The sequence below is a fragment of the Salmo trutta genome, chromosome 4 (assembly GCF_901001165.1).
Source record: "Salmo trutta chromosome 4, fSalTru1.1, whole genome shotgun sequence".
NCBI classification, from domain to species: Eukaryota; Metazoa; Chordata; class Actinopteri; order Salmoniformes; family Salmonidae; genus Salmo; species Salmo trutta.
The window spans coordinates 48,204,421-48,228,734 of NC_042960.1; the positions used below are offsets into that span (position 1 = coordinate 48,204,421).

A 24,314-nucleotide genomic window follows, 5' to 3' on the forward strand; every position below is an offset into this window, starting at 1 on the left:
GCTTGAAAATATGGAGAGTGGTACTAATGTGTTGTATTGGATTTGCCCCAAACATAACACAAAAGTTTATTACTTTGCCACATTTTTTTATAGGATTATTTTAATGCGTTTTTGCAAACAGGATGCATGTTTTGGAATATTTTTTTTATTCTATAGAGGCTTCGTTCTTTTCACTCTGTCAATTAGGTTAGTATTGTGGAGTAACTACAATTTTTATTTCACCTTTATTTAACCAGGTAAGCTAGTTGAGAACAAGTTCTCATTTACAGCTGCGACCTGGCCAAGATAAAGCAAAGCAGTGCGACAGAAACAACACAGAGTTACACATGGAATAAACAAGCGTACAGTCAATAACACAATACAAAATGTAAAAAGTCTATATACAGTGTGTGCAAATGGCATGAGGAGGTATGGCAATAAATAGGCCATAGTAGCAAAGTAATTACAATTTAGCAGATTAACACTGCAGTGATAGATGAGCAGATGATGGTGTGTAAGTAGTGATACTGGTGTGCAAAAGAGCAGCAAAGTAAATAACAATATGGGGATGAGGTAGGTAGATTGGGTGGGCTATTTACAGATGGACTATGTACAGCTGCAGAGATCGGTTAGCTGCTCAGATAGCTGATGTTTAAAATTAGTGAGAGAAATTTAATTCTCCAGCTTCAGCGATTTTTGCAATTCGTTCTTGTCACTGTCAGCAGAGAACTGGAAGGAAAGGCAGCCAAAGGTGTTGTTGATCCATCCTCAGTTTTCTCCTATCACAGCCATTAACCTCTCTTGGGCACCCATGTTTCACACTATTCAACAGCCAGTGAAAAATCAGAGCGCCAAATTCAAAACCACAAAATGTCATAATTCAAAGTTATCAAACATACGACTATTTTACACCATTTTAAAGGTACACGTCTCCTTGATGTAACCACATTGTCCGATTTCAAAAAGGCTTTATGGCGAAAGCATAAAGTTAGATTATGTTAGGACAGTTCCAACACAAGAAAAAGCACACAGCCATTTTCCTAGCAAGGACAGGCGTCACAAAAACCAGAAAACCAGCTAAAATGATGCACTAACCTTTGACAATCTTCATCAGATGACACTCCTACGACATCATGTTACACAATACATGCATTTTTTGTTCGATAAAGTTCATATTTATATCCATAAACCCCATTTTTACATTGGCGCTTAATGTTCAGAAAATATTTTGCCTCCAACACTGCCGGTGAATCAGCACAACAATTTACAAAAATACTCACCATAAACGTTGATAAAATATTAAACTGTTATTCAAATAATTATAGATGAACATCTCCTTTATGCAAACGCTGTGACAGATTTCAAAAAAGCTTCACGAGGAAAGCACACTGCAATAATCTGAGTACTGCGCTCAGAAAAATACACTAGGCCATACAGATACCCGCCATTTTGGAGTCATCTAAAATCATAAATAGCATTAGAAATATTCACTTACCTTTGATCTTCATCAGAAGGCACTTCCAGGCATCCCAGGTCCACAATAAATGTTGCTTTGTTCGATAAAGTCCATAATTTATGCCCAAATAGCTCCTTGTTGTTAGCGCGTTCAGTAAGCTACTCCAAGTGTAGGAAGTGCGCGGAAAATGTCACGACGAAAAGTAAAAAAAGTTATATTTACGTTTGTTCAAACATGTCAAACGTTGTATAGCATCAATCTTTAGGGCCTTTATCACTTAGAACTTCAATAATATTCCAACCGGACGATTCCATTGTCTTGAAAAACATTTTGGAACACAGCTACCTCTCATGTGAATGCGCGCCAATGAACTGATGTCCTTCCCTGGGTCACCAACTTCCCCACCTTCTTGTTCGCTCTCTGTTCATCATAGACGCCTCAAACAACTTTCTAAAGACTGTTGACATCTAGTGGAAGCCTTAGGAAGTGCAAAATGAACCCTAAGTCACTGTGTTCGATAGGCAATGACTTGAAAGGACTACAAGCACCAGAATTCTCACTTCCTGGTTAGATTTTTCTCAGGTTTTTGCCTGCCATATGAGTTCTGTTATACTCACAGACATCATTCAAACAGTTTTAGAAACTTCAGAGTGTTTTCTAGTTCCTGGGCCCGAGTAGTAGGCCGTTTAATTTGGGTACGTTTTTCATCCGGCCGTGAAAATACTGCCCCCTACCCTAGAGAGGTTAAACTAAATCCCTGAGCGGTTTTCTTCCTCTACGGCAACTAAGTTAGGGAGGACGCCTGTATCTTTGTAGTGCCTGGGTGTATTGATACACCATCCAAAGTGTAATTAATAACTTCACCATGCTCAAAGGGATATTTAATGTCTGTTTTTTTTTACCCATCTACCAATAGGTAGGTGCCCTTCTTTGCGTGGCATTGAAAACCTCCCTGGTCTTTGTGGTTGAATCTGTGTTTGAAATTCACTGCTCGACTGAGGGACCTTACAAGTATCTGTATGTGTGGGGTACAGAGAGGAGGAAGTCATTTAAAAATTGTTATTGCACACACAGTGAGCCCATGCAACTCACATTTTTACTCCTGAACTTATTTAGGCTTGCCATAACAAAGGGGTTGAATACTTATTGACTCAAGACATTTCAGCTATTCATGTGTAATTAATTTGGAAAAACATCATTCCACTTTGACATTATGCGGTATTGTGTGTAGGCCAGTGATAATAAAAATAAAAAAAAACACAATTAAATCCATTTTAAATTCAGGCTGTAACCCAACAAAATGTGGAAACGTCAAGGGGTGTGAGTACTTTCTGAAGGCGCTGTGACTTTTGGATTTTTATAAGCAGTATTGTAGTCCCCACTGATTGTCTCCATGTTTCCTCCCTGTAGTTGTTCCATGAGGATGGGGAGTGCTGGGTCTACGATGAGCCTCTACTGAAAAGAACTGGATCACAGAGGCACTGAGGCCAAAGATGCAGATCTTGGAGTCTTAATAAGAACTCTTTTGCAAACCACTTCTTATCCAAGCCTTGGAATGACTGATGATTGAACATGATCACAGCTTTGCATTTTCAAAGTAAAAATTTAATGAAATCAAGAAGAAACATCTACAACGTAAAAAATAATAACCGTTGTTTTGCCAACCCCACATCCTCCACCTCTCCATCCCCTGAACGACTAAAAAAAGCATGAAAAAACAGTACCAATGCCCTTTGGCTACACAAACAAGTCTGGCAGGAGGATCCCTCAAGGGTCTGTTCTTTTCCTCGAGGGGGCGGGTGTTTTGATCGAACAAACCCCGAAAAACAGCGTTCTGTATCTCAGGGAAGCTGGTGACTGAGGACTGAATGGTGTACTTCCAGGAGTTAGACGGCCTTATGGTGGAATCACAAGGGGGACAACTTGGCTTGCCAACAACTAGCTACAGCTGTTTATATATAGATACTTATGATGAATATATATTCTCTTTTTTTATTTTATTTCTCTTTCTTTCTGGCAGTAGTAAATATTTGAGGATATGAAACTATATGGCAATACATCAGGAATCATTCCTTTTCCTTTCTACATTCGTGCCCTCTCAAGTTCTTTGACATTCTCTCCCCATGTACTAACTCCATCTAGTGCAGGGGTGTCAAACTCATTTTGCCCCGGGGGCCGCATTCTGTCTTCAACGAGGTCCAGAGGGCCGCATTGAAAATGTGTTATTTCCTCACCGTCATTTTGTTTTGAATTTCCGATGCTTCCTGACTGGTCTGGCTTTCATTTTGGTGATTTATTAGCGAGCTGGACACAGTCAAAGAACTGTGAATGTAGGTCCATTTATCATTTCAACAGTTTAGATTTTATTATTGTAATTTTAAAGTATATTGAGGTTGTTTCCCCCCCCCAATGCTAACACCTATGGGCCGGATTGGACTCCCACGCAGGCCGGATGTTTGACACCCCTGGACTAGTGTATGTTTATCTGCTCAAGATGACCAGAAGAGGGACCCAAGAAGTCTGCATTTGCAAGATAGACAAAGGTGGAGTCGAGGAAGAGGACTTGTCACCATGTTTATTATTTTCCCTTGTGGCATTTATGAACAAATGTATGTCTTTTGATTTGTTTTTCAGATGATTGGGTAACATGATAAAATATTCCAAAACATGCATCCTGTTTGCAACAACGCATCAAATGAGAGTAGCGCTTTAATGAGAGTAGGTTTTATTGAGTGCTAAATTTGGTTGAGGGTACAAAATGTAATACCAGGTTAGATTATGTCCAGTGGTGGTGTTAAATATCAGAGAATAATTGTCTTGTTTCTGCCTTGAATTGAAAGGTTCATTCCCCATTCATTGCCACATAATTTTAAACTAAATAAGCAGATGTTTGGATAAGTACCTAAAAGAAAATCTCGATCTTTCACTTGAGCATATGAATGATATGACTGTGGATATTCTTCAGCGAACCCATTATGTGAAATATTGTCAGCTAAAGACAGATCTATTCATTTTCCCCTCAGAAGACGTTTTATCAGTAAGCAAGGCCAGGTAATACAGTACATGAATTGACATTTTGGTTATTGGAAAGGAATTGTGACCAAAACCATTTTGTAGCGATAGAGCACATTCCTGCTGAATACACGCACGCAATGATTGCCTGTGGTGAAAAACTCTACATTTCGGTTAAGTGAACTTGTTAAGGTGGAGTACCATCCTTTTATCTCTAAAGTAGTTAAATACTGTATCTTCTAGTATAATAGAATTTACAGAGGTTACAAACTCAAGCCATTTTTTTTCTTCATGTTATGTCTTTGTAAATTAATATTGAATCAAGGCCTTGCCATACATTTCAGTATCGCTTCAAAAGTGCAATCGGAACAAAATGTATTTTTTATTTCCTTTGAATCATAACCATTGATTGTATTAGATTTTCATGTTTATTGATGCATAATATTAAATCTCCATGAGTTTATCGCTGTGTTGTTTGACATCCTTCATTGAAAAAGCTTGTGGCTGAAGCAGTATAAGTATACATTATAGTAATGAAACTCAAACTGCATTATTATATCTGATATGATTGAAAGTAAATTATACTCATTTATAGTATTTGAGTATCTATTCAGATTATAAGTGATATGAAATTAGCTGTTCTGCGACTAAAGCCTTGTTCACACTGCAGGCCTTAATGCTCAAATCAGTTTTGTACTACAGACTGTCCAAACAGCAAGTTATAAGTGACCAAATTGGATTGGTGCGTGTTCAGACAGCAGTCATTTGCTGACATAGCTACGCTAGTTGTCAACGACAGGTGTTTGCACAATGGTGTAGGCTGATTGCTGGTGGTGCTCGTGCTTCCTATCACTCAGAAGTTATGTAGCAAGCTGAGGTGACAATGCCTGCCATGGATATTTCCCAGTTGCCTTGAATGTACAAAATCATAGTGTAAGAACACTTTTTTTAAAGCCTCAATGGATAAGAAGATCCAACTTAATTTTTGTCTAGCCACAACAGTCGACTAGCTAGCTTGGTAGCTGTTTAGCTTTATAGCACATTCACTGATTTGTTTGTAAACAATTAAGCTACCACATGCTATTGTCAAACTGTCAACAGAGTAGCTAGCAAGCAAAAAGATATGCCAAATAATAGTCCAAAAACCACTTGCAGGCAAATAAATCAGATTTGACCATTCAGACACAAGTCACAGGAATCAGATTTGTATCACCTACGAAGGTGGTTTGAAATGTGGCTTGAAATATCCGATTGCTTTTTGGCTGTTCAGACTGCAGGAAAAAGACCAGATGCTTTCACATCAGTGCAGGTGGAGGAAATACGGAGGAATCCACTCTACTATTGAAATGCACCCAGGCGTGGAAAAACATGCAGGTGTATCATAGCCACTTTATAGAGCACATTATTTATAGAGCATATTAATAAATAGTATTTGCTTGTATCCATCGCAATTTGTGGACGTGGTTTGGTCTTGATCAGATTAAAATGCAGCAGAGTGTGTGTATTTTTTGTCAGAAAATAAATGTTGGCTAAACTTCTCAAGTGTTCTCTGGTTCTGCTTTAATTTACCAAATTTTTACTGGGTTTTACACTAAAATGTTATCGTTTTTTGTGCAACCCATGCTTCATTGGTACGACCCAGTAGCCAATGAGAATAGAGAGAAATAGCAACGCCGCCATGGTTCGTTTTTGGATAAACGCCGAAAATAAGGTCTGCGGTAAACACAGGTTTAGGAGATCTTATACGTTTTGTCCTGTAAGATAACTAATGAAAATTAACGTCACTTTTTGTGAATTTTGAAGAATTCATGTCATTTTTAAAAATCCAAAACATTATTTCCCCATTAATTTGTACAATAGCTGAACGAACCACGGGTAACTCGTTTCCGTGTTTTAGGACTACAAACTGACGAGCTCTCGTGCTAAAACAGATCACACGTTTTCATTGGTTGAGGCGCATTCCACCACGCTCTACACAAGACAGGAAGAGGCGAAGCAAGAGCGATAACTCCCCCCAAAATCAGTCTTAAACAACAGGTGGCGTTTTTTCCAGCTCATCCATGCGAGTAGTTTTTGTGTGGAGGTCAATACTGTGTCTAATTTGGTCAACAAAGTAATGCTTATTTGCATCGTGAGGTTTATTTAATCGAATAGACGTTTTGTAACGCTGAGGTTGTTACGAGTGTACTGATTTAAGGACACGTGACATCCCGGAAATGTTGAGAAAAAAAAACACTTTATATCGGAGTTGTGCCTGTTATTGCTACCCGGAATCCTTGGGACGTTCCTACCCTAACCATAACCCTCAAATAACCAGTACCGTAACCATTTTAAACGTCAGTGGGAGTAGGGACGCCCCATGAATTTCTGAATAGCGAGGACGATTGTGGTTGTTCACCAGTGGCGGTTCTAGACCATTTCAACTGGGGGGACCAAGCTGGGGCCAGTTACATTAGACGTTATTGCTGTCATATCGTTTTGCATGTGGTACGATACTGTTGTGTTCCGCCTAAAGCCGTCCCTCTAGAAAATGTTAGGGTTAAATTAGTGTTCCGCGTTGCCACTGTCTAATAACGGATCTAAAAAAAGAACTATAGCAAAAATGTGTTATATAAAAATGATTTCATACTCCACATTGAGGGGGGGGGGGCACAAGGGGGTCTAAAATTTTTGTCACAGGGGCACTGAACCGCTAGTGTTGTACACACGCTTATCTGCCCTACAATGGTCCCACCTGATCTTGCTTTTTGTTTTCTTTAACAAGATCAGCTTTAAAAAACATATCTGTTTATTTTCTCTTTCTTGAGTTACAGACATTTGTTTTGCATCATAATTTTGTTGAAAAAATACAATATATTCCACATTTAATCGGGTAAAAAATGTTGCTGATTGCCTTCCTTTTTATTTACGGCATTTGTTGTCATTGTTAGAGCGGCCAATCTCTGGTCAATATAATGGAACATGTTTTTATTTTATTTAACCTTTATTTAACTAGGAAAAGCCCATTGAGCCCAGTCTCTTTTTCAAGGGAGAGCTGGCAAAGAGGACAGCAACAATCAATACATTACAGAATTAAAACATAGAACAATACAATACAACAACATGATCCAGCCTAAAAAAAGCATTTACACTCCTCTGTAACAGAATCTCCCAGTGGCACTAACATATCTAGATGAAGCATGGATTGCAGACCATTCCATGGCTCTGGTGCACAGGACGAGAAGGCAGTCTTGCCTAATACTGTAAATGTCCTGGGGACTTTAAGTAGCAACCACCTAGCAGACCGGGTATGGTAACTGCTGGTGGTGAAGGAGACCAGACTACAGAGGTAAAGAGGGAGTTTAACCAAAAGGGCTTCGTAGATGAACACATATAAATGTAGCCCAAAAATGCGAAGATAACCTGCCTAAATGACGTTGGTAGCCATGAAGTGCTTTGAACGGCTGGTCATGGCTCACATCAACACCATCATCCCGGAAACCCTAGAGTAGACCCACTTAGTCCCCTCCTGTACTCCCTGTTCACCCACGTCTGCGTGGCCAAGCACGACTCCAACACCATCATTTAATTTGCTGACGACACAACAGTGGTATGCCTGATCACCGACAACGATGAGACAGCCTATAGGGAGGAGTCTAGGTCCAAAAGGCTCATTAACAGCTAGGACAGCTGAACAATTTATCAAATTGCCACCCTGACTATTTGTTTTTACACTGCTGCTATTCGCTCTTTATTATCAGTGCAAAGTCACTTTATTCCTACCTACATGTACAAATTACCTCGACAAACCTGTACCCCTGCACATTGACTCGGTACTGGTAACCCCTGTATATAGCCTAGTTATTATTATGTAATCTTATTGTGTTACTTTTTTTAAATATTTTTTACATTAGTTTATTTAGCAAATATTTTCTTAATTCTATTTATTGAACTGCATTGTTGGTTAAGGGCTTGTAAGTAAGCATTTCACTGTAAGGTCTACTACACCTGTTGTACCTGGCGCATGTGACAAAAACAATTTGATTTTATTTCTGCGCATATAAAGTGAGGTCCAACCCAACATTTGGTACAAGGTGCAATGGTGGGTGTGATTTGGCATTTGTAATAAAGCGCAAAAATGCATGATAAACAAGAGTCCAGTCTCTGTAAGAAAGAGGAGGCTGCATACAGCAAGTCACCATAATCAATTACAGAGAAAAGTGGCCTGAACAAGCTTCTTTCTATCCATAAGCGGGAAGCAAGCCTTATTACGAAAATAAAACCCCAGTTTCAATGTAATCTCCCTCACAAGATTATCCATATGAATTTTAAAGGTCAACTTGTCATCCAGCTTTTGTAAATTAACGTCTAAAATTGACATTTGTAGTATTTTGCTAACCCTAGTCCTTTTCCTAACCTAATTCCCTTACCTGCTGCGTACATTCTCCTAACCTGCTACGAAAAATCTAATCTGATGTTAATTTGACAAAAAGTGGATTCATTCTAGCCTTCGATTTTCGACCACCGCGTGACAGTTTGGAAAGCCCGCGCAAATGAAAAAGTGTGGTGGGTGGGTTCGACCCGCCCCCAGCCAACCGTTCCGTGTGCCGCCGCGAGGGGCTTCCAAAAAAATCGTGTTTGGCCAATCACAGAAGAAGATACTGACTTTTCCCATAAACCAATGCGAATTACATTCCATATAAATTCAGCCTCCACCCTTTCATCAGTCTCCTTCTCCTCTCCGATCCTGAAGAAAGGTAACATATTTGTCTTGCAGTTTCTAGGCGAAGGTTATGTATTTAAAGCACATGCTTCCAGTCATGTATCAATTTGTATTTGCCATCATAGTTGATTAGTTATGTCTGGTAAATGTGTCACTTGCGAAAGGACCTCGCTAGATCGTGTGCTCGCTAGCCTTCGTTAGCAGGCTTAACTCGACCACGTGTCGTGAACAAGTTTTCTCCTTTTTCACTTTAGCAGAACAATCTTCTCTGACATTGTTACCTTACTCCAGTCCTAGACTACCCATCCCCAACAGCACGCTTTGTTGTAGCTCTGTGGGAGAAAAAAACCCACCAGATTCAATTAATTGAGGGCCTGATTAGTTAGGGGGGTACTCGAGGATCGCGTTAGGAACCAGGAAACATTTAAACTTTTAAGTGCACGTTTTTAATATAGAAAGCTGAACGTTAACTACAACGCAGTCAACGAGTACCCCGGCAAGCTGGGCCTCCCTTTCTTATATGATGAAATAAGTGTTGGTAGGGACATCTGAGTTAAATTGATGAAACGCCAACCATTCTGACTTAAAACGTACTTAATTACTTCGTGTGACTATTACTGTCCTAGTTTATTCAATCGCCGTTTTATCATAGGATAGTTTTTGCAGATCTGAGCTTTTTTGTGTTTCGCAGGTATTGCTGAGAAGCAAAGCACAAGTTGGAAGACTCAAAATGAGGTATGCATGATTATCAGTGTTACGCAACATCCACGTGTTAAATCGAAGAATTTGAGCCATGTGCCACTGATGACACCATTTGCTACTCTTGATCTGTTTGGATGATGAATCTGCAACCACCAATTGCATGTTCTGAGGCACAGCACGTTGTTTGACGTAGCTGTTAAGATATTTTGAAGTGTAACTTTACATTTACTCGTTTACAGCTGCAGACAAGTTGTGGCATTGGGTATGTTTCATGTTTCTCATAGCGTTTCAGTGTTTTGTACTGTAAATGATGACTGTTAAAAAACATTGGGAATCTCTCTGAAAAATAATGAAAGAAATGTTTTTACTGATGCAGTGCAGCTGCTTTTAATGAAGCCAGTCTAGTCTCCTTGGCAAAAAATAATAAATGTATTACTTATCTGCAGATGGCCTACTCTGTGGGAATGCCAATATCTGAACTTCATGCCTTGGTAAGCTACTACACTTTGCACTCAAACAACATGAGCAATGATGCTTTATCATGTGATACAATGAATTCATAGTTCAGCGGATGCACCATGAAGAATAGGGAGCGAACAGCAAAGCTGCTATCTGTATCCATTTCAGTAGGTTCAACTCACTGCATGAAGATCATGTGACCTTTCCATTTTTCAGAAGCCAATGGGAATGAGTCATGTGATGAACTTTGACAAAAGGTAGGTTGATTTGTTTAATTAAGGCTATTAATACTTGATACAATGATGACAGCATAGTTCAGCTGATACTCTATGATGAATACTCAGCATTGTCTTTCGCTCCTATCTGATGTATCCTTAATTTCAAAGCATATGGATAATTTTTTTTTGCCTATACAACACTGACAGTGTCTTTACAGAGCTTTCTGACCTCATGCTATGATGGGATGCTGGAGTCTCAAAATCAAGCTTGGCTGTTAATCTAGGGTAAGTTACAAAGTTTCCATATGAAATTAAGGGTAACGGCATAGTGCAATCTGAAAGGATGACAATGAATCAGGTCTCTGATCTCTTTGAGGACAATTGTTACACACACTGATTAGATTGTGGTTCTTTAATTTTCTGGGTTTGGAAACCTTGAGCATTTTGATAAAAATCTGATTTCTATTCAGACCTGGTGGATGCAGAACAAGGATCTGGTGTGGCAAGAAGGATGACTGAAGTGAGTTACACACAACCTCTTTTGACGTTACAACTGTAATAGATGATTTTGCATTGTCTGCTATTGTTGAGGACATTGTTACACTCAGTTCTAAAATTGACTCCATTGCATTTTGAGTCTTGGTCATTGTGCTAATCCTTCACTTATTTGCAGGTGCAGTGGTACTGGCATGAAGGATTGGAACTAATGTGGAGCTGTCACTGTCAGGTTGGTATACATAGGCAGATTACCCAAATCTAACTGGTTTCAGTGATGCTTACAAATGTCTGACCTGAATTTTTATGTGGACATTACCTGAACTGAGGAACCTGGAAGTGTATTGCATTGCCCATAATTGTAATCTGTCTCAATTAACTTAATCTCTCTCTAGGTGGCCAGTGGTTTCACAACTGCCAGTGTAGCTAAGAACAAGGTGAGTTTATGTAATGTGCAGTTGCCCTTATCTCAACCTATGATGAAGAGATTCTGCCAAATGATTTTTCTGATTATACCCTACCGTTCCATTTATATCTGAGGTTGTACAATGGCATTACTGAGTTTGTGGTTGTGCATACATTTTGCTTAGTTCTTTGCCATTCCTCAGAAATGATGTCGGAGATCAAGAGATGCAGTGGGAGATGTCCATGATTTCAGACTTTTTTATCCTGTGAGATTACTGATTTCCACTATCAATAAAATGTGTGAAGTTATCCCTGTCTTGACTTTAATTTGTTTAGTAACTATTGGTCACAATGTCATGGTAGTAGGTAAGATCGTGTTTGATTGGACAGCTTAGTGATTGCATCATTTGAATATGATTTATTACAATCGTTATACTGCAGATTGAGAGCTAGATCAAATATAGTTTGAAGTCTAACCCTAGTGACTAGGTTAATTTAACGCCACAAAGATGGAAAAGCACATTAAAAATATTGTTATATTTTCAAGGAGAGTGAATGAGAATAGAGTAAAAGTTGTTCCAAGGCGCAAACGTCGTAATCCTGTTGTAGGGGTAGCATTTTTTTTAAATTGTAGCAAGGTAAATCAACGTTAGCCAATTTGCTACTTATCATACAGTGGGCGTATAAAGTAGACGTGCAACTGACTAGCGCATGAGTCACCCACGCCAAGGTGGCTAAACTGACGTCGAGTCCATTTTAATTTGAAGGTTTGGAATGAAGTCTTAGATTTTACTGAGGTAACATAGCTAACCCATTACTCTGAATACATTCCATGTTACATGGGCGAGAGTAGCTAGCTCATTACATACTGTAGATTTCTCATGGCGATTAGCTTGCTGCTTTTGCGTTTGGGCTCCCGAGTGTCGCAGCGGTGCTAGAAGCCTCTGCACGACCTGGTTCGGTTCCAGGCTTTATCTCAACCGGCCGTGATTGGGAGTCCCATAGAGCGGCGCACAATTGGCCCAGCGTCGTTAGGGGTAGGCCGTCATTGACAAGAATAACGGACTGCTGGTAATAGACCAATCAGAAATAGCAAACAGCTAGTTTAGCTAATCACTCAGGACGTGTGTTTCCTAGAACATGGATGAGCAGACTAATAGCCTTTGCATGAATTAATGTACTCTACAGTACGGCATTTGTTACTTCTCACGAGTTAGAACCGAAATTATTCGACAATCGTGTTGAACGGAATCATTCCCAGGCTGATATTGAAATTTTGAGTGACAGTATGAGTGCTGGGTTGAATTTGGCCCATGGGTGGTACTATTTGCCACCCAAATAAGTTACACATGGGATAAACAAACAAGTCTATATACAGTGAGTGCAAATGTAAGATTAGGTAGGCCATAGTGGCAAAATAATTAGAATTTAGCATTAACAATGGGGTGATAGATGCAGATTAATGTGCAAGTAGAGATACTGGGGTGCAAAAATAAGTAACAATATGGTGATGAGGTAGTTGGATGGGTTATTTACAGATGGGCTATGTGCAGTGATCTGTGAGCTGCTCTGTCGGCTGGTGCTTAAATTGAGGGAGATATGAGTATCCAGCTTCAGTGATTTTTGCAATTCATTCCAGTCATTGGTAACAGAACTGGAAGGAAAGGCGGCCAAAGGGGGAATTGGCTTTGGGGATGACCAGTGAAATATACCTGCTAGAGTGCGTGCTACAGGTGGGTGCTGCAATAGTGGCCAGTGAGCTGAGATAAGGCGGGGCTTTACCTAGCAAAGACTTATAGATAACCTGGAGCCAGTGGGTTTGGCTACGAATATGTAGCGAGGGCCAGCCAACGAGAGCATACAGGTCGCAGTGGTGGGAAGTATACGGGACTTTGGTGACAAAACGGATGGCACTGTGATAGACTACATCCAGTTTGCTGAGTAGAGTGTTGGAGGCTATTTTGTAAATGACATCGCCCAAAGTCAAGGATTGGTAGGATAGTCAGTACTGACAGAGTCAGTACTATACTGACAGTCAGTATAGTACAGTCAACATTAAAAGATCCCAGCTTTTTGAGAAATTACAGTCTCTGACTTTTTGTAGATCTGGTTTGTACATTTACTCCACTGAAGCTTATTGTCCAAGAGGACACCCAGATATTTGTATTCCTCTACAATCTCTGTTCTGACCTCTGATAGATGTTGCAGAGGTAGGTGGTGAACACTTCCTGAAGTCTATGCACATCTCTTTGGTCTTGTTGGTATTGAGGACCAAGTGTGATTTGTCACACCACCCTACAAAGTCATGTAGGACCAGAGCTGCTGTCCTCAAATACCTTCCACATAGTACAGTCAAAACAGCCCTGGAGACGAGTGATACTGTTGTCCTTCCAGATCTGGACAGTTTTAACTGTGGGCTTCTCCCTCTCCAGGAGCCGGCAGTAGGTTGGCCTGAGGTAGACAACATTGTGGTCTAATGTCCCCAGGGGAGGTCTGGTGGTGGCAGAGAATGCATTTGCTATTGTCCCATAGCACAAATCAAGTCTTATTTTTCCTAGTGTGAAATTTGACATACTGGTGGTATGTGTGCAGGACTTTGTGCAAAGTACAGTTGTTAAAATCCCCTAAAATTGGGATGCATCGGGGAGATGGATTCCAGTTTCTGTGACAGATTATAAATAATCTCTGGTGCCTTTATTATAACGCATATGGAGTCATGTAGTAACCAAAAAAGTATTAAACAAATCAAAATATATTTTATATTTGAGATTCTTCAGATAGCCACCCTTTGCCTTGAATGACAGCTTTGCACACTTGGCATTTTCTCAACCAGTTTCACCTGGAATGCTTTTCCAACAGTTTTGAAGGTGTTATATGCTGACCACTTGTTGGCTACTTTGAAGAATCTCAAATATAAAATATATTTTTATTTGTTTAACACTTTTTTTTGGTTACTACATGATTCCATGTGTGTTATTTCATAGTTGTGATGTCTTCACTATTATTCTACAATGTAGAAAATAGTAAAAAATAAAGAAAAACCATTGAATGAGTAGATGTTTTAAAACTTTTGACCGGTAGTGTAGCTTGTGGTGTATATGGACTCCATCCCTGTAGACTTCTGGGGTCTACATCACACTCCTCTTCAATCTAAACTGACACATTACTCTCTGTGAGACACCACCATAATAACCATTCCCTTTTTAGCAACACCCCCAATAACGGAGAACATATTATAGAATAAAGACCAACACTTTATCCTGTCCTATGAAACGTTAGAATAAAGAACCACTCTTTATCCTAACCTATGAAAAATGTTCAGATGCTGCCCTCTTAAACCTGATTGATCTTTTGAAGCTCTGCTCTAATGCTACAAATGGTGTATGTCTTTCTTTTTTGGACTATGTTCCTATTGAGGGGATGTATGACCAATGTGTTCTTCCAGGTAGTGATCAAATGCTCTACTTTCATGGTTTTGATATGTTCTATATTTTTCCCCATGTTAACAGGCATTTAATAAAATGAGTTTTGTCTATTTTCTGAAGATGCATATAATTATAGTAGACTATATTTTATGGTAATCTTAATCTGATCATAGGACAACAGAACATACGTAGTTGCCTATACAATGTTTCACAGACATCTACCATAACTTAAGAGGTACTTAATGGTGTTCTACAGTGTCACAAATGATGGCTTCTATTAATTGTGTTACATACTCTGGGATAGCCTTGGATGTAATATACCTGGACACATTGGTAAACTAATGTTAGCTAGCCGTGCTGCCTCATGCTAGTTGTGTTAAACCCAGCTATAGCTTTGTCTCATTACTGGTAGCTAGCATGTTTTATCTATCTGTGACCATTGCTTTGGTGATTGATTCGATTGGTAGTCATGGATACAACACACTACTGATTACACAGCCAACGTCAACGACATATCCCTCACCATGCAATAATTGCTCCTTATTATTTATTACATACCTTTCAACGTCTGTTGGAATCTGGGAAAAAGTGCTCCTCGCTTCTGGACAGTATTGCAGCCGATTACTGCACATAGCCTCATCTTTGTATCTTCGTAATAATTGCAGTAGTTAGCTGTGTCTTTGACAACAAACACAAGACATTCCAACTCTACAATTTCATAATCAAGCGGGAAATTAGCTTTGCATAATGATTCGTTTTTTTATATTGCTTCCCCTCCTAAACAAAATCGCAGAGAACATTTGACAGTAAACAAGGTATTTATTGATGACATGTTTCATTACCATGAAAAAAGTTGATTCACAGGAGTACTAAGCCAAGTACGTGTTATTTTTTTAACTTTTTGTGATTTGTAAATTAGCTAGCCAGCTAGATATCTTGGGACACTACCGCCAAGAAGAGGATGAAGACCATTTGTGCCTTAGCGAATATGCATGACGTTCATTAGGAAAACTATCTAGTGCACTCGTCCTAAACAAAGTAATCTCTATAAACGATTAGGTAAGTCAAGTCTACCAAACTTAGTGCACTCTGTTTGTTATGGATTATAGTTTAGGAAATAGAAAACTGTATGGAGATCAAATGCTTCATTGATGAGAACATTAGCAGAATGTCGGCCAAAATCCATCTAGCTCCATCTTCTCCCACTGTCGGCCACGGGGCTTCCTCTCACTACCATATTTGGTAGTGAGAGGGAACGCCAACAGGATGCTTCACATTTATACATCCATTGAAATATATATTTTATTATTCATACATGTATTATTGAATATGCACAGAACGTTATAAACTCGTGGTTGGTTTCACGAGCTGAATTAAAATATGCATGTTTCCATATGCACAAAGCTTTTCTCCTTTGGTGCACATTTGTTTACATCTCTCTTAGTGAGCATTTCTCCTTGGCCAGAGAATCCATCCAGCTGATGGGTGTGGCATGTCAAAAAGCTGATTTAAACGGCATGATCATTAGACATGTGCACTTTGTTCTTGGGACAAAAGGCCACTCTAAAATGTGTAGTTTTGTCATAGCACAATGCCACGTGTCTCAAGTTGAGGGAGAGTGCAATTGGCATGCTGACTGCAGGAATGCCCCACCGAGCTGTTGTCAGATAAATGTAATGTTAATTTCTCTAACATAAACTGCTTCCAATGTCGTTCTAGAGAATTTGTCAGTACACCCAATTGGTCTCACCACCGCAGACGACATGTTGGCCAGCGGTTTGCAGATAAAAGTGACCCGCGTTGGGGGTATGGGCAGGCATAAGCTATGAACGCAATTGCATTTGATCGATGGCAATTTGATTGGACAGATACTGTGACGAGTTCGATGCCATATATATATGAATCTGACCAACAGGTGCATATGTGTTTTCCCAGTCATGTGAAATCAATAGATCAGAACATAATGCATTTATTTCAATTTACTTTCCTAATATTAACTCAGTAGAATCTTTGAAATTGTTGCGTTTATATTTTTGGTTCAGTATAACTTAAATACACCATGAGCTTCAACTGTCGTACCCCATCAAAAACTCAATATTCTTGGTTTAGTCGTTTGTACATGTAAAAAATTGCCTCAAAGGTTAACACTATAATCTTTTATCATGGATAGTCCATCCTTGCATGGCTCAGTCTATGAATTTAAGTGTTTATATTTTTACAGACCCATCCCTCAACTTAACGGAACGGTTGCGGGGAAATGCTTTGTTTCAATTTTCGACTGGTCATATTTATCTATTGTATTGCCTCAATAACCTGACCCTAATTGAGTTATCAAACGTATGGCAGGGCTGTAAACATGCATAGTATATATTAACACTTGATGGTACTTATACAACATATATAAACATTTATTAATGTACTGTCTTTGCATTGTACAATTGTTTTGGACTGACTGGAGCATATATGCAGTGTTGCCAACTCCTCAGTAAGGAAAGTAGCTATTGGCTGTCCTAAAAGTCGCTAGAATTTGCTAAATGACGTCATCACATAATTTGCATAATTGTCCATGTGAACGTAATTGTGATGGACGCTGTAGGAGAGAGGATTAACGTCGTGGGAGAGACAAAAAGTGAGTAAAACAACACCCTGAACTGTCTTCTGTCGATTCTTGTTTTTTTTATGTCACAATTCCAACCCTCTTCCTTTATCCGGGCTTGGGACCGGCAAAAGTTACTTAGTTTTTTATTTTAGTTTTCTTCGTTTGGTTTTTAACCATATGGTCTACTTTGGAGCCTACAAGTCACAGTAAAACGAACAATTTAAATGGACCAAAAAGAGGCAATAGAAAACTGTCAATGGCAATGTGAGAAAATTATGGTAACTAGTCTGGCCCTAATTCAGGTTAATTTTTTTTTATTTTGATGTAAGCCAGGGCGGGATCAGCCAGCAGCGGCTTCATTTGCAGTCTGGATCCGGAGGGGTGGACATCTCCTGCTCTGACTGCAGCGGGAGGACTGGGCCGCCTGTGAGGGCTTTTTTCATTTTTATTTCACCTTTATTTAACCAGGTAGGCAAGTTGAGAACAAGTTCTCATTTACAATTGCGACCTGGCCAAGATAAAGCAAAGCAGTTCGACAACATACAAAAACACAGAGTTACACATGGAGTAAAACAACATACAATCAATGATGCAGTAGAAAAAAATAAGACTATATACAATGTGAGCAAATGATGTGAGATAATGGAGGTAAAGGCAAAAAAATGCCATGGTGGCAAAGTAAATAAAGTATGGCAAGAAAAACACTGGAATGGTAGATTTGTAGTTTGAAGAAAGTTAAAAGTTAAAATATAAATAATATGGTGCAAAGGAGCAAAATAAATAAAATAAATAAATACAGTAGGGGAAAAGGTAGTAGTTTGGGCTCAATTAAAGATGGGCTATGTACAGGTGCAGAGATCTGTGAGCTGCTCTGACAGCTGGTGCTTAAAGCTAGTGAGGGAGACGGGGGTGGGCACGGCAGCACCCGCTGCTCGTTGGGAAGAGTAAAAACCGATACGTGCTTTCACGTCAGAGTCTCCAATAACACAAGAAAAAGTCGCTAGATTTGTCACTAGTCGCTTTTTTTGAAAATGTGTCGCTAGAGGGGTCTGAATACTCGCTAAATATTGCTTCAGAGTTGGCAACACTGCCTGCATGGCTTTTATCAGGGTGAATCCTCGTGACTCACAATTTGTAAGGATATGACGTCGCAATCTGGAGAGCGTTTCCTGTGTTTTACCATGAATACATTTTCCAGGACTGCCTGCTTGCATCGTAGGCCGGCGGAGAGGTTTGAATAGGTAGAATCGAAGATCGCCGCTTTCTGATAACCGCAAATATACGACATCACTGATGTTCCTCTACCAACTGTTGCCCTTCCTTTGGGCTGTGTCTGCAAATGCAGATTTCTTTCAATTTGACACTATTTCAAATGCATCTACGTATTATTTCAATTATATTTATTGTAATCTATGGGAAGGGGAGTGTCAACCTAATCAAGATGATACGACTCAGCAAGGTGAGGTATTATTTCCTGAAAGGTGTATTTTCTTTTCATTAGAAATATTAAAAATGGGATACAGTTCTCTCGACAGTCGGGGGTGTAGTTAGGATCAGAAACACCTGCACTGGAGCTTGTAGTTATCACTGTCGACATTTTTGCCTGGTATAAATTCGTTTTTACATAGGTCTATTTCTATTACAATGCAGAGAGTGAGCAACAATGATTTAGAAAATGTATTCGAAAATGTTGAGGAAAAAGCTTAATTATTTATGAACCAGCTTTTTCCTTGCACAACTTGTATTGAGCAGAAATTATAGTGTTCAATTTATTGCAACAGCTATGTGTATAAGATGATATTAGATATTTACACTGTATTACATTTGTGTGCTCTTTTCAGTACCTACGAGGGACCTGTGGGCAGGATTTTCTCAGGACTACATCCGTTTGCTGTCACAGTGGTATTGCAGCCTGGGACAGTGCTGTGAATCAGGGGATTGCCGGATAATAAATAATATTACAGGTATGAAGTCATATTGAACAGATTATCATTCATGTATGTTCCACCAGGTATGTCATTTTTGTGTAGTCCTCATTTTGTCTGGGTTTGACATTATTTCCCCCAGGTTTGGCTATTGATCTACAGCTAAAGCTTCATGGGCAGCACCTTGCTCAATCAGTGGTTTTGAAAGCTGTGCAGGGCTTCATCAGTAACCCTGAATCCAATAAGCCTTTGACCCTCTCCTTTCATGGCTGGTCTGGCACCGGCAAGAACTTTGTGGCCCGGATTGTAGCTGACAACATGTACCGGGATGGAGTGAAGAGCGAGTGTGTGCGTCTTTTCATCGCCCCATTCCACTTCCCCCATGCCAGACTGGTGGATACGTACAAGGTGAGCCTAGCTGGCACAGACATGACTCCTCTCTGCCAGGAACATGTGCAGAACAGAACTACTTTATGTTGTCAATATCACTATCGCTATTTGAAAAGGATAATGCCGCAATTGATTCGATGACACAACTTGATCGAGACCGGAATAGGAGTTCAAAAATATAGTTAGTCGAAATTCAGCAAATTATAATAACATGTAGAGGAATTCATGTGCATTTTAATATCTTGAATATATTGCACACCAAATATGGCGCAGAGAGATATTTTTGTGCTCACCATAGCTCTTTTTCCAGGGCCAGCTCAGAGAAGCTATCCGGGACATGGTGCTCCGTTGCCCACAGACACTTTTCATCTTTGATGAGGCTGAGAAACTGCATCCGGGCCTTATAGATGCCATCAAGCCCTATATGGACCATTATGACAATGTGGATGGGGTCAGCTACAGGAGAGCTGTCTTCTTATTCCTCAGGTTAGCCATACATACCATTCCAATTCTTGCAAGGACTCTTCCACTAACTCATGTAAGGAAACTTAACTGTCCAAGTCATGGCTAAATGTCTGAGATTTTCCTCTCACCAAGATGTTTCGTAATATTTCCATTAGTAATATTGGTGGGACAACCATCAACGATGTGGCCTTGGACTTTTGGCACTCAGGGCAGAACAGAGAGGACATTGGGATGGAGGACTTGGAACACCGGCTTCGTGCTGAAGCTATGGAATCTCAAGGTACCAACAAGTGGCTTTACAATCACTCACACAAATTTTCAGCATATACTGTATGTTTTCACAGGCAAGATTGAAGATGCTACACTACACTGTGAACACACAAACTCAGTTTTCAGACAGATTAGAAATGGCTTAACGTTTTGAATTCCGTAACATTTAAGTGCCACTGCAACATGGTCAATTGTGGATTTACCAATTTGTCTGCTTTCCAGGAGGCTTTGCACAGAGTGAGCTGATGTCAGGCCATCTGATTGACTTCTTTGTGCCCTTCCTACCTCTGGAGTACCGTCATGTCAAGCTCTGTGCCCGTGATGCCTATGCAGCGCGGGGTCTGGAGCCAGACGAGGGAACACTGGACGAAGTGGCAAAGGCCATGCTATATGTACCCAAGGAGGAGAGGCTGTTCTCTGCCCAAGGCTGCAAATCCATACCACAGAGGATCAATTTCTTCCTCCCCTAAACAGACTAATGCAACCCAGAAAACACAGTATTTTAGCAAAAAGGGGAAAAAGTATGATCTGATGACATATTGAACATTATTGCAATGTGGTATGCCCACGCCTCACCCTACACTGCCAAGAAGCAAGCATAGGGCATCTGTCTCTTTTTAAGATTATATCTGATAACCAAATAAGAGATTTTACTAGTGTTAATTTTCAACTTTGATTTTTCCCTGCTCATTAGACTACTTTTATGCACTGATTTTTAGGTCAAGCTCAGGTCAACTCTGTAGTATTTGCATGTATATATTTATAGTGCATTCGGAAAGTATTCAGACCCCTTGACTTTTTCCACATTTTGTTACAGCCTTATTCTAAAATGGATTAAATTGTCCCCCCCATTAATCTATACACCATAATGACAAAGCAAAATGTTTTTATTCTTCACCTTTGGCAGCGATTACAGCCTCGAGTCTTCTTGGGTATGATGCTACAAGCTTGGCACACATGTTTTTGGGGAGTTTCTCCCATTCTCTGCTGATCATCTCAAGCTCTGTCAGGTTGTTCGACCTGTACGCTCTCGTTGGCTGGCCCTCGCTTCATACTCGTTGCCAAACCCACTGGCTCCAGGTCATCTACAAGACCCTGCTAGGTAAAGTCCCCCCTTAACTCAGCTCACTGGTCACCATAGCAGCACCCACCTGTAGCACGCGCTCCAGCAGCTATATCTCTCTGGTCACCCCTAAAGCCAATTCCTCCTTACCCGCCTTTCCTTCCAGTTCTCTGCTGCCAATGACTGGAACGAACTAAAAAAATCTCTGAAACTGGAAACGCATCTCCCTCACCAGCTTTAAGCACCAGCTGCTAGAGCAGCTCACAGATCACTGCACCTGTACATAGCCCATCTATAATTTAGCCCAAACAACTACCCCTTCCCCTACTGTATTTATTTATTTTGCACCCCGTTATTTCTACTTTGCACTTTATTCCACTGCGAATCTACCATTCCAGTGTTTTACTTGCTATAATGTATTTACTTTGCCACCATGGCCTTTTTTTGCCTTTACCTCCCTTATCTCACCACATTTGCTCACATTGTATATAGACTTATTTTTGTACTGTATTATTGACTGTTTGTTTTACTCCATGTGTAACTCTGTGTCGAACTGCTTTGCTTTATCTTGGCCAGGTCGCAATTGTAAATGAGAACTTGTTCTCAACTTGCCTACTTGGTTAAATAAATAAAAAGGTTGGATGGGGAGCGTCGCTGCACAGCTATTTTCAGGTCTCCAGAGATGTTTGATATGGTTCTAGTCCAGGCTCTGGCTGGGCCACTCAAGGACTGTGAGACTTGTCCCGAAGTCACTCCTGCGTTGTCTTGGCTGTGTGCTTAGTCGTTGTCCTGTTGGAAAGTGAACTTTCACCCCAGGCTGAGGTCCTTAGTGCTCTGGAGCAGGTTTTTATCAAGGATTTCTCTGTCCTTTGCTCCGTTCATCTTTCCCCTGACTAGTCTCCCAGTCCCTGCCACTGAAAAACATCCCCACAGCATGATGCTGCCACCACCATGCTTCACCGTAGGGATGGTGTCAGGTTTCCTCCAGATGTGACGCTTGGCACTCAGGCCAAAGAGTTCAATCTTAGTTTTATCCGACCAGAGGTTAGGTTCTTTGGGCAAACTCCAAGCGGGCTGTCATGTGCCTTTTATTGATGAGTGGCTTCGGTATGGCAACTCTCCTATAAAGGCCTGATTTGTTGGAGTGTTGCAGAGATGGGAGAACCTTCCAGAAGGACAACCATCTCCACAGAGGAACTCTGGAGCTCTGTCAGAGTGACCATCGGGTTCTTGGTCACCTCCCTGACCAAGGCCCTTCTCCCCGATTGCGCAGTTTGGCCGGGCGGCCAGCTCTAGGAAGAGTCTTGGTGGTTCCAAACATCTCCCATTTAAGAATGGAGGCCACTGTCTTCTTGGGGACCTTCAATACTGCAGACATTTTTTTGGTACCCTTCTCCAGATCTGTGCCTCACCACAATTCTGTCTCAGAGCTCTATGGACAATTCCTTCGACCTCATGGCTTGGTTTTTGCTTTGACATGCACTGTCAACTGTGGGACCTGATATAGACGTGTGTGTGCCTGCCCAAATCATGTCCAATCAATTGAATTTAACACAGGTGGACTCCAATCAATTTGTAGAAACATCAAGGATGATCAATGGAAACAGGATGCACCTGAGCTCAATTTCGAGTCTCGTAGCAAAGGTTCTGAGTACTTCTGTTAATCCATTTCTTTTTTAATTACATTTTATATTTATATATACAGTTTTTAGAAATGTTTGCAAATGTTTCCCCTTTTGTTATTATGGGGTGTTGTGTGTAGATTGATGAGGAAGAAAAATAATTTTAGAATAAGGATGTAACGTAACAAAAAGGGAAGGGGTCTGAATATTTTCCGAATGCACTGTATGTTTAGTTGGCACTGAGGATATATTACAACTATCTGCATAAGCAGTGGCTGGCACTTCCAATGCAAAGGAGGAAACACTATATTACAGTTAACTAGATAAAATATAATTTCATAAATCATTTTAGGGGCATTTTTAATATGATTATTCTGGAATTGTTTATAGATTACTTGTTTTACAGGTGGACTAAATATTTCCAGGTTTTATTTTATTAATTTCACCTTTTATTTAACCAGGTAGGCCAGTTGAGAACAAGTTCTCATTTACAACTGCGACCTGGCCAAGATAAAGCATAGCAGTGCGACAAAAGCACGGAGTTACACATAAACGAACAGTCAATAACACAAAGGAAAAGAAAAATAGATCTATGTACAGTGTTTGCAAATGTAGAAAATATATACGAAGAAAGAAACCATATATATATATATATATACAAGGGACGGGACAATCAAAACATCCCACTGCTACGCCATTACAAACAGCATGACATCATTTTAAATCATTTGGAACCTACTGAATAACTACAATTCAGGTTAGAAGAAAGTAGTATAAGTGTGCAATAATACAGGCAGGCACTTATGTTGTTGAAATGTTTACTGAACTAAATGGAGTATTCCAAACATTTTTTCCCCCCTACAATTATTTTTATCTTGAATTATTGAATGTTGCATTTACTTAAGTTTAGTATTCCAACAATGCTTTGATGTTTTCTTTGTCCAATGGAATGTGTTATAAAAGTAGCCCATAGGGAAGACTGAAATTAGCAAGTATGTATACTGAACAAAAATATAAATGTAACATGCAACAATTTCAGCAATTTTACTGAGTTACAGTTCATTTAAGGAAATCAGTCAATTGAAATGAGTTCATTAGCCCCTAATCTATGAATTTCACATGACTGG

The 24,314-nt window shown here is 39.9% G+C and overlaps 2 protein-coding genes, 1 long non-coding RNA gene and 5 other non-coding genes across 16 annotated transcripts in view; all 8 read left to right on the forward strand.

The window, feature by feature from the left end:
• Positions 1-4,910, forward strand: part of LOC115192491 (oxysterol-binding protein-related protein 9) — a 41,552-nt gene extending 36,642 nt beyond the window's left edge. For all 3 annotated transcript variants that reach the window (XM_029751064.1, XM_029751065.1, XM_029751066.1), the window contains one exon: positions 2,846-4,910. In XM_029751064.1, coding sequence (XP_029606924.1) covers positions 2,846-2,920 — 75 coding nt within the window. In that variant the 3' untranslated portion in view covers positions 2,921-4,910. The remainder of the gene's footprint in view (positions 1-2,845) is intronic.
• Positions 4,911-9,130: 4,220 nt separating this feature from the next.
• On the forward strand, positions 9,131-11,737 carry LOC115192492 (uncharacterized). Of its 6 annotated transcripts, none has more exons than XR_003877942.1 (10): positions 9,131-9,183; positions 9,841-9,884; positions 10,091-10,113; positions 10,298-10,342; positions 10,479-10,567; positions 10,736-10,813; positions 10,999-11,048; positions 11,202-11,255; positions 11,419-11,460; positions 11,632-11,737. It is a non-coding gene; the product is annotated as an uncharacterized LOC115192492 (long non-coding RNA). The 6 variants fall into 6 exon arrangements; XR_003877939.1 differs by having other exon boundaries at positions 9,132-9,183; positions 10,747-10,813; XR_003877940.1 differs by having other exon boundaries at positions 9,133-9,183; positions 10,527-10,567.
• On the forward strand, positions 9,660-9,740 carry LOC115193136 (small nucleolar RNA SNORD74). Its single transcript, XR_003878099.1, has one exon. It is a non-coding gene; the product is annotated as a small nucleolar RNA SNORD74 (small nucleolar RNA).
• On the forward strand, positions 10,151-10,229 carry LOC115193118 (small nucleolar RNA SNORD79). Its single transcript, XR_003878081.1, has one exon. It is a non-coding gene; the product is annotated as a small nucleolar RNA SNORD79 (small nucleolar RNA).
• Positions 10,602-10,685, forward strand: LOC115193139 (small nucleolar RNA snR60/Z15/Z230/Z193/J17). The gene has a single exon (XR_003878101.1). It is a non-coding gene; the product is annotated as a small nucleolar RNA snR60/Z15/Z230/Z193/J17 (small nucleolar RNA).
• On the forward strand, positions 11,293-11,355 carry LOC115193148 (small nucleolar RNA SNORD78). The gene has a single exon (XR_003878109.1). It is a non-coding gene; the product is annotated as a small nucleolar RNA SNORD78 (small nucleolar RNA).
• Positions 11,495-11,566, forward strand: LOC115193135 (small nucleolar RNA SNORD47). The gene has a single exon (XR_003878098.1). It is a non-coding gene; the product is annotated as a small nucleolar RNA SNORD47 (small nucleolar RNA).
• Positions 11,738-16,541: 4,804 nt separating the features above from the next.
• On the forward strand, positions 16,542-21,143 carry LOC115192493 (torsin-1A-like). Of its 2 annotated transcripts, none has more exons than XM_029751068.1 (6): positions 16,542-16,659; positions 19,294-19,416; positions 19,520-19,785; positions 20,078-20,253; positions 20,388-20,512; positions 20,725-21,143. In XM_029751068.1, exons 1-6 carry the CDS (start codon positions 16,617-16,619, stop codon positions 20,970-20,972), a joined length of 981 nt encoding a protein of 326 aa, XP_029606928.1. In that variant the 5' UTR covers positions 16,542-16,616; the 3' UTR covers positions 20,973-21,143. The 2 variants fall into 2 exon arrangements, with proteins under 2 accessions (XP_029606928.1, XP_029606927.1); XM_029751067.1 differs by lacking the exon at positions 16,542-16,659 and adding an exon at positions 18,485-18,911.
• The last annotated feature ends 3,171 nt before the right edge of the window (positions 21,144-24,314 follow it).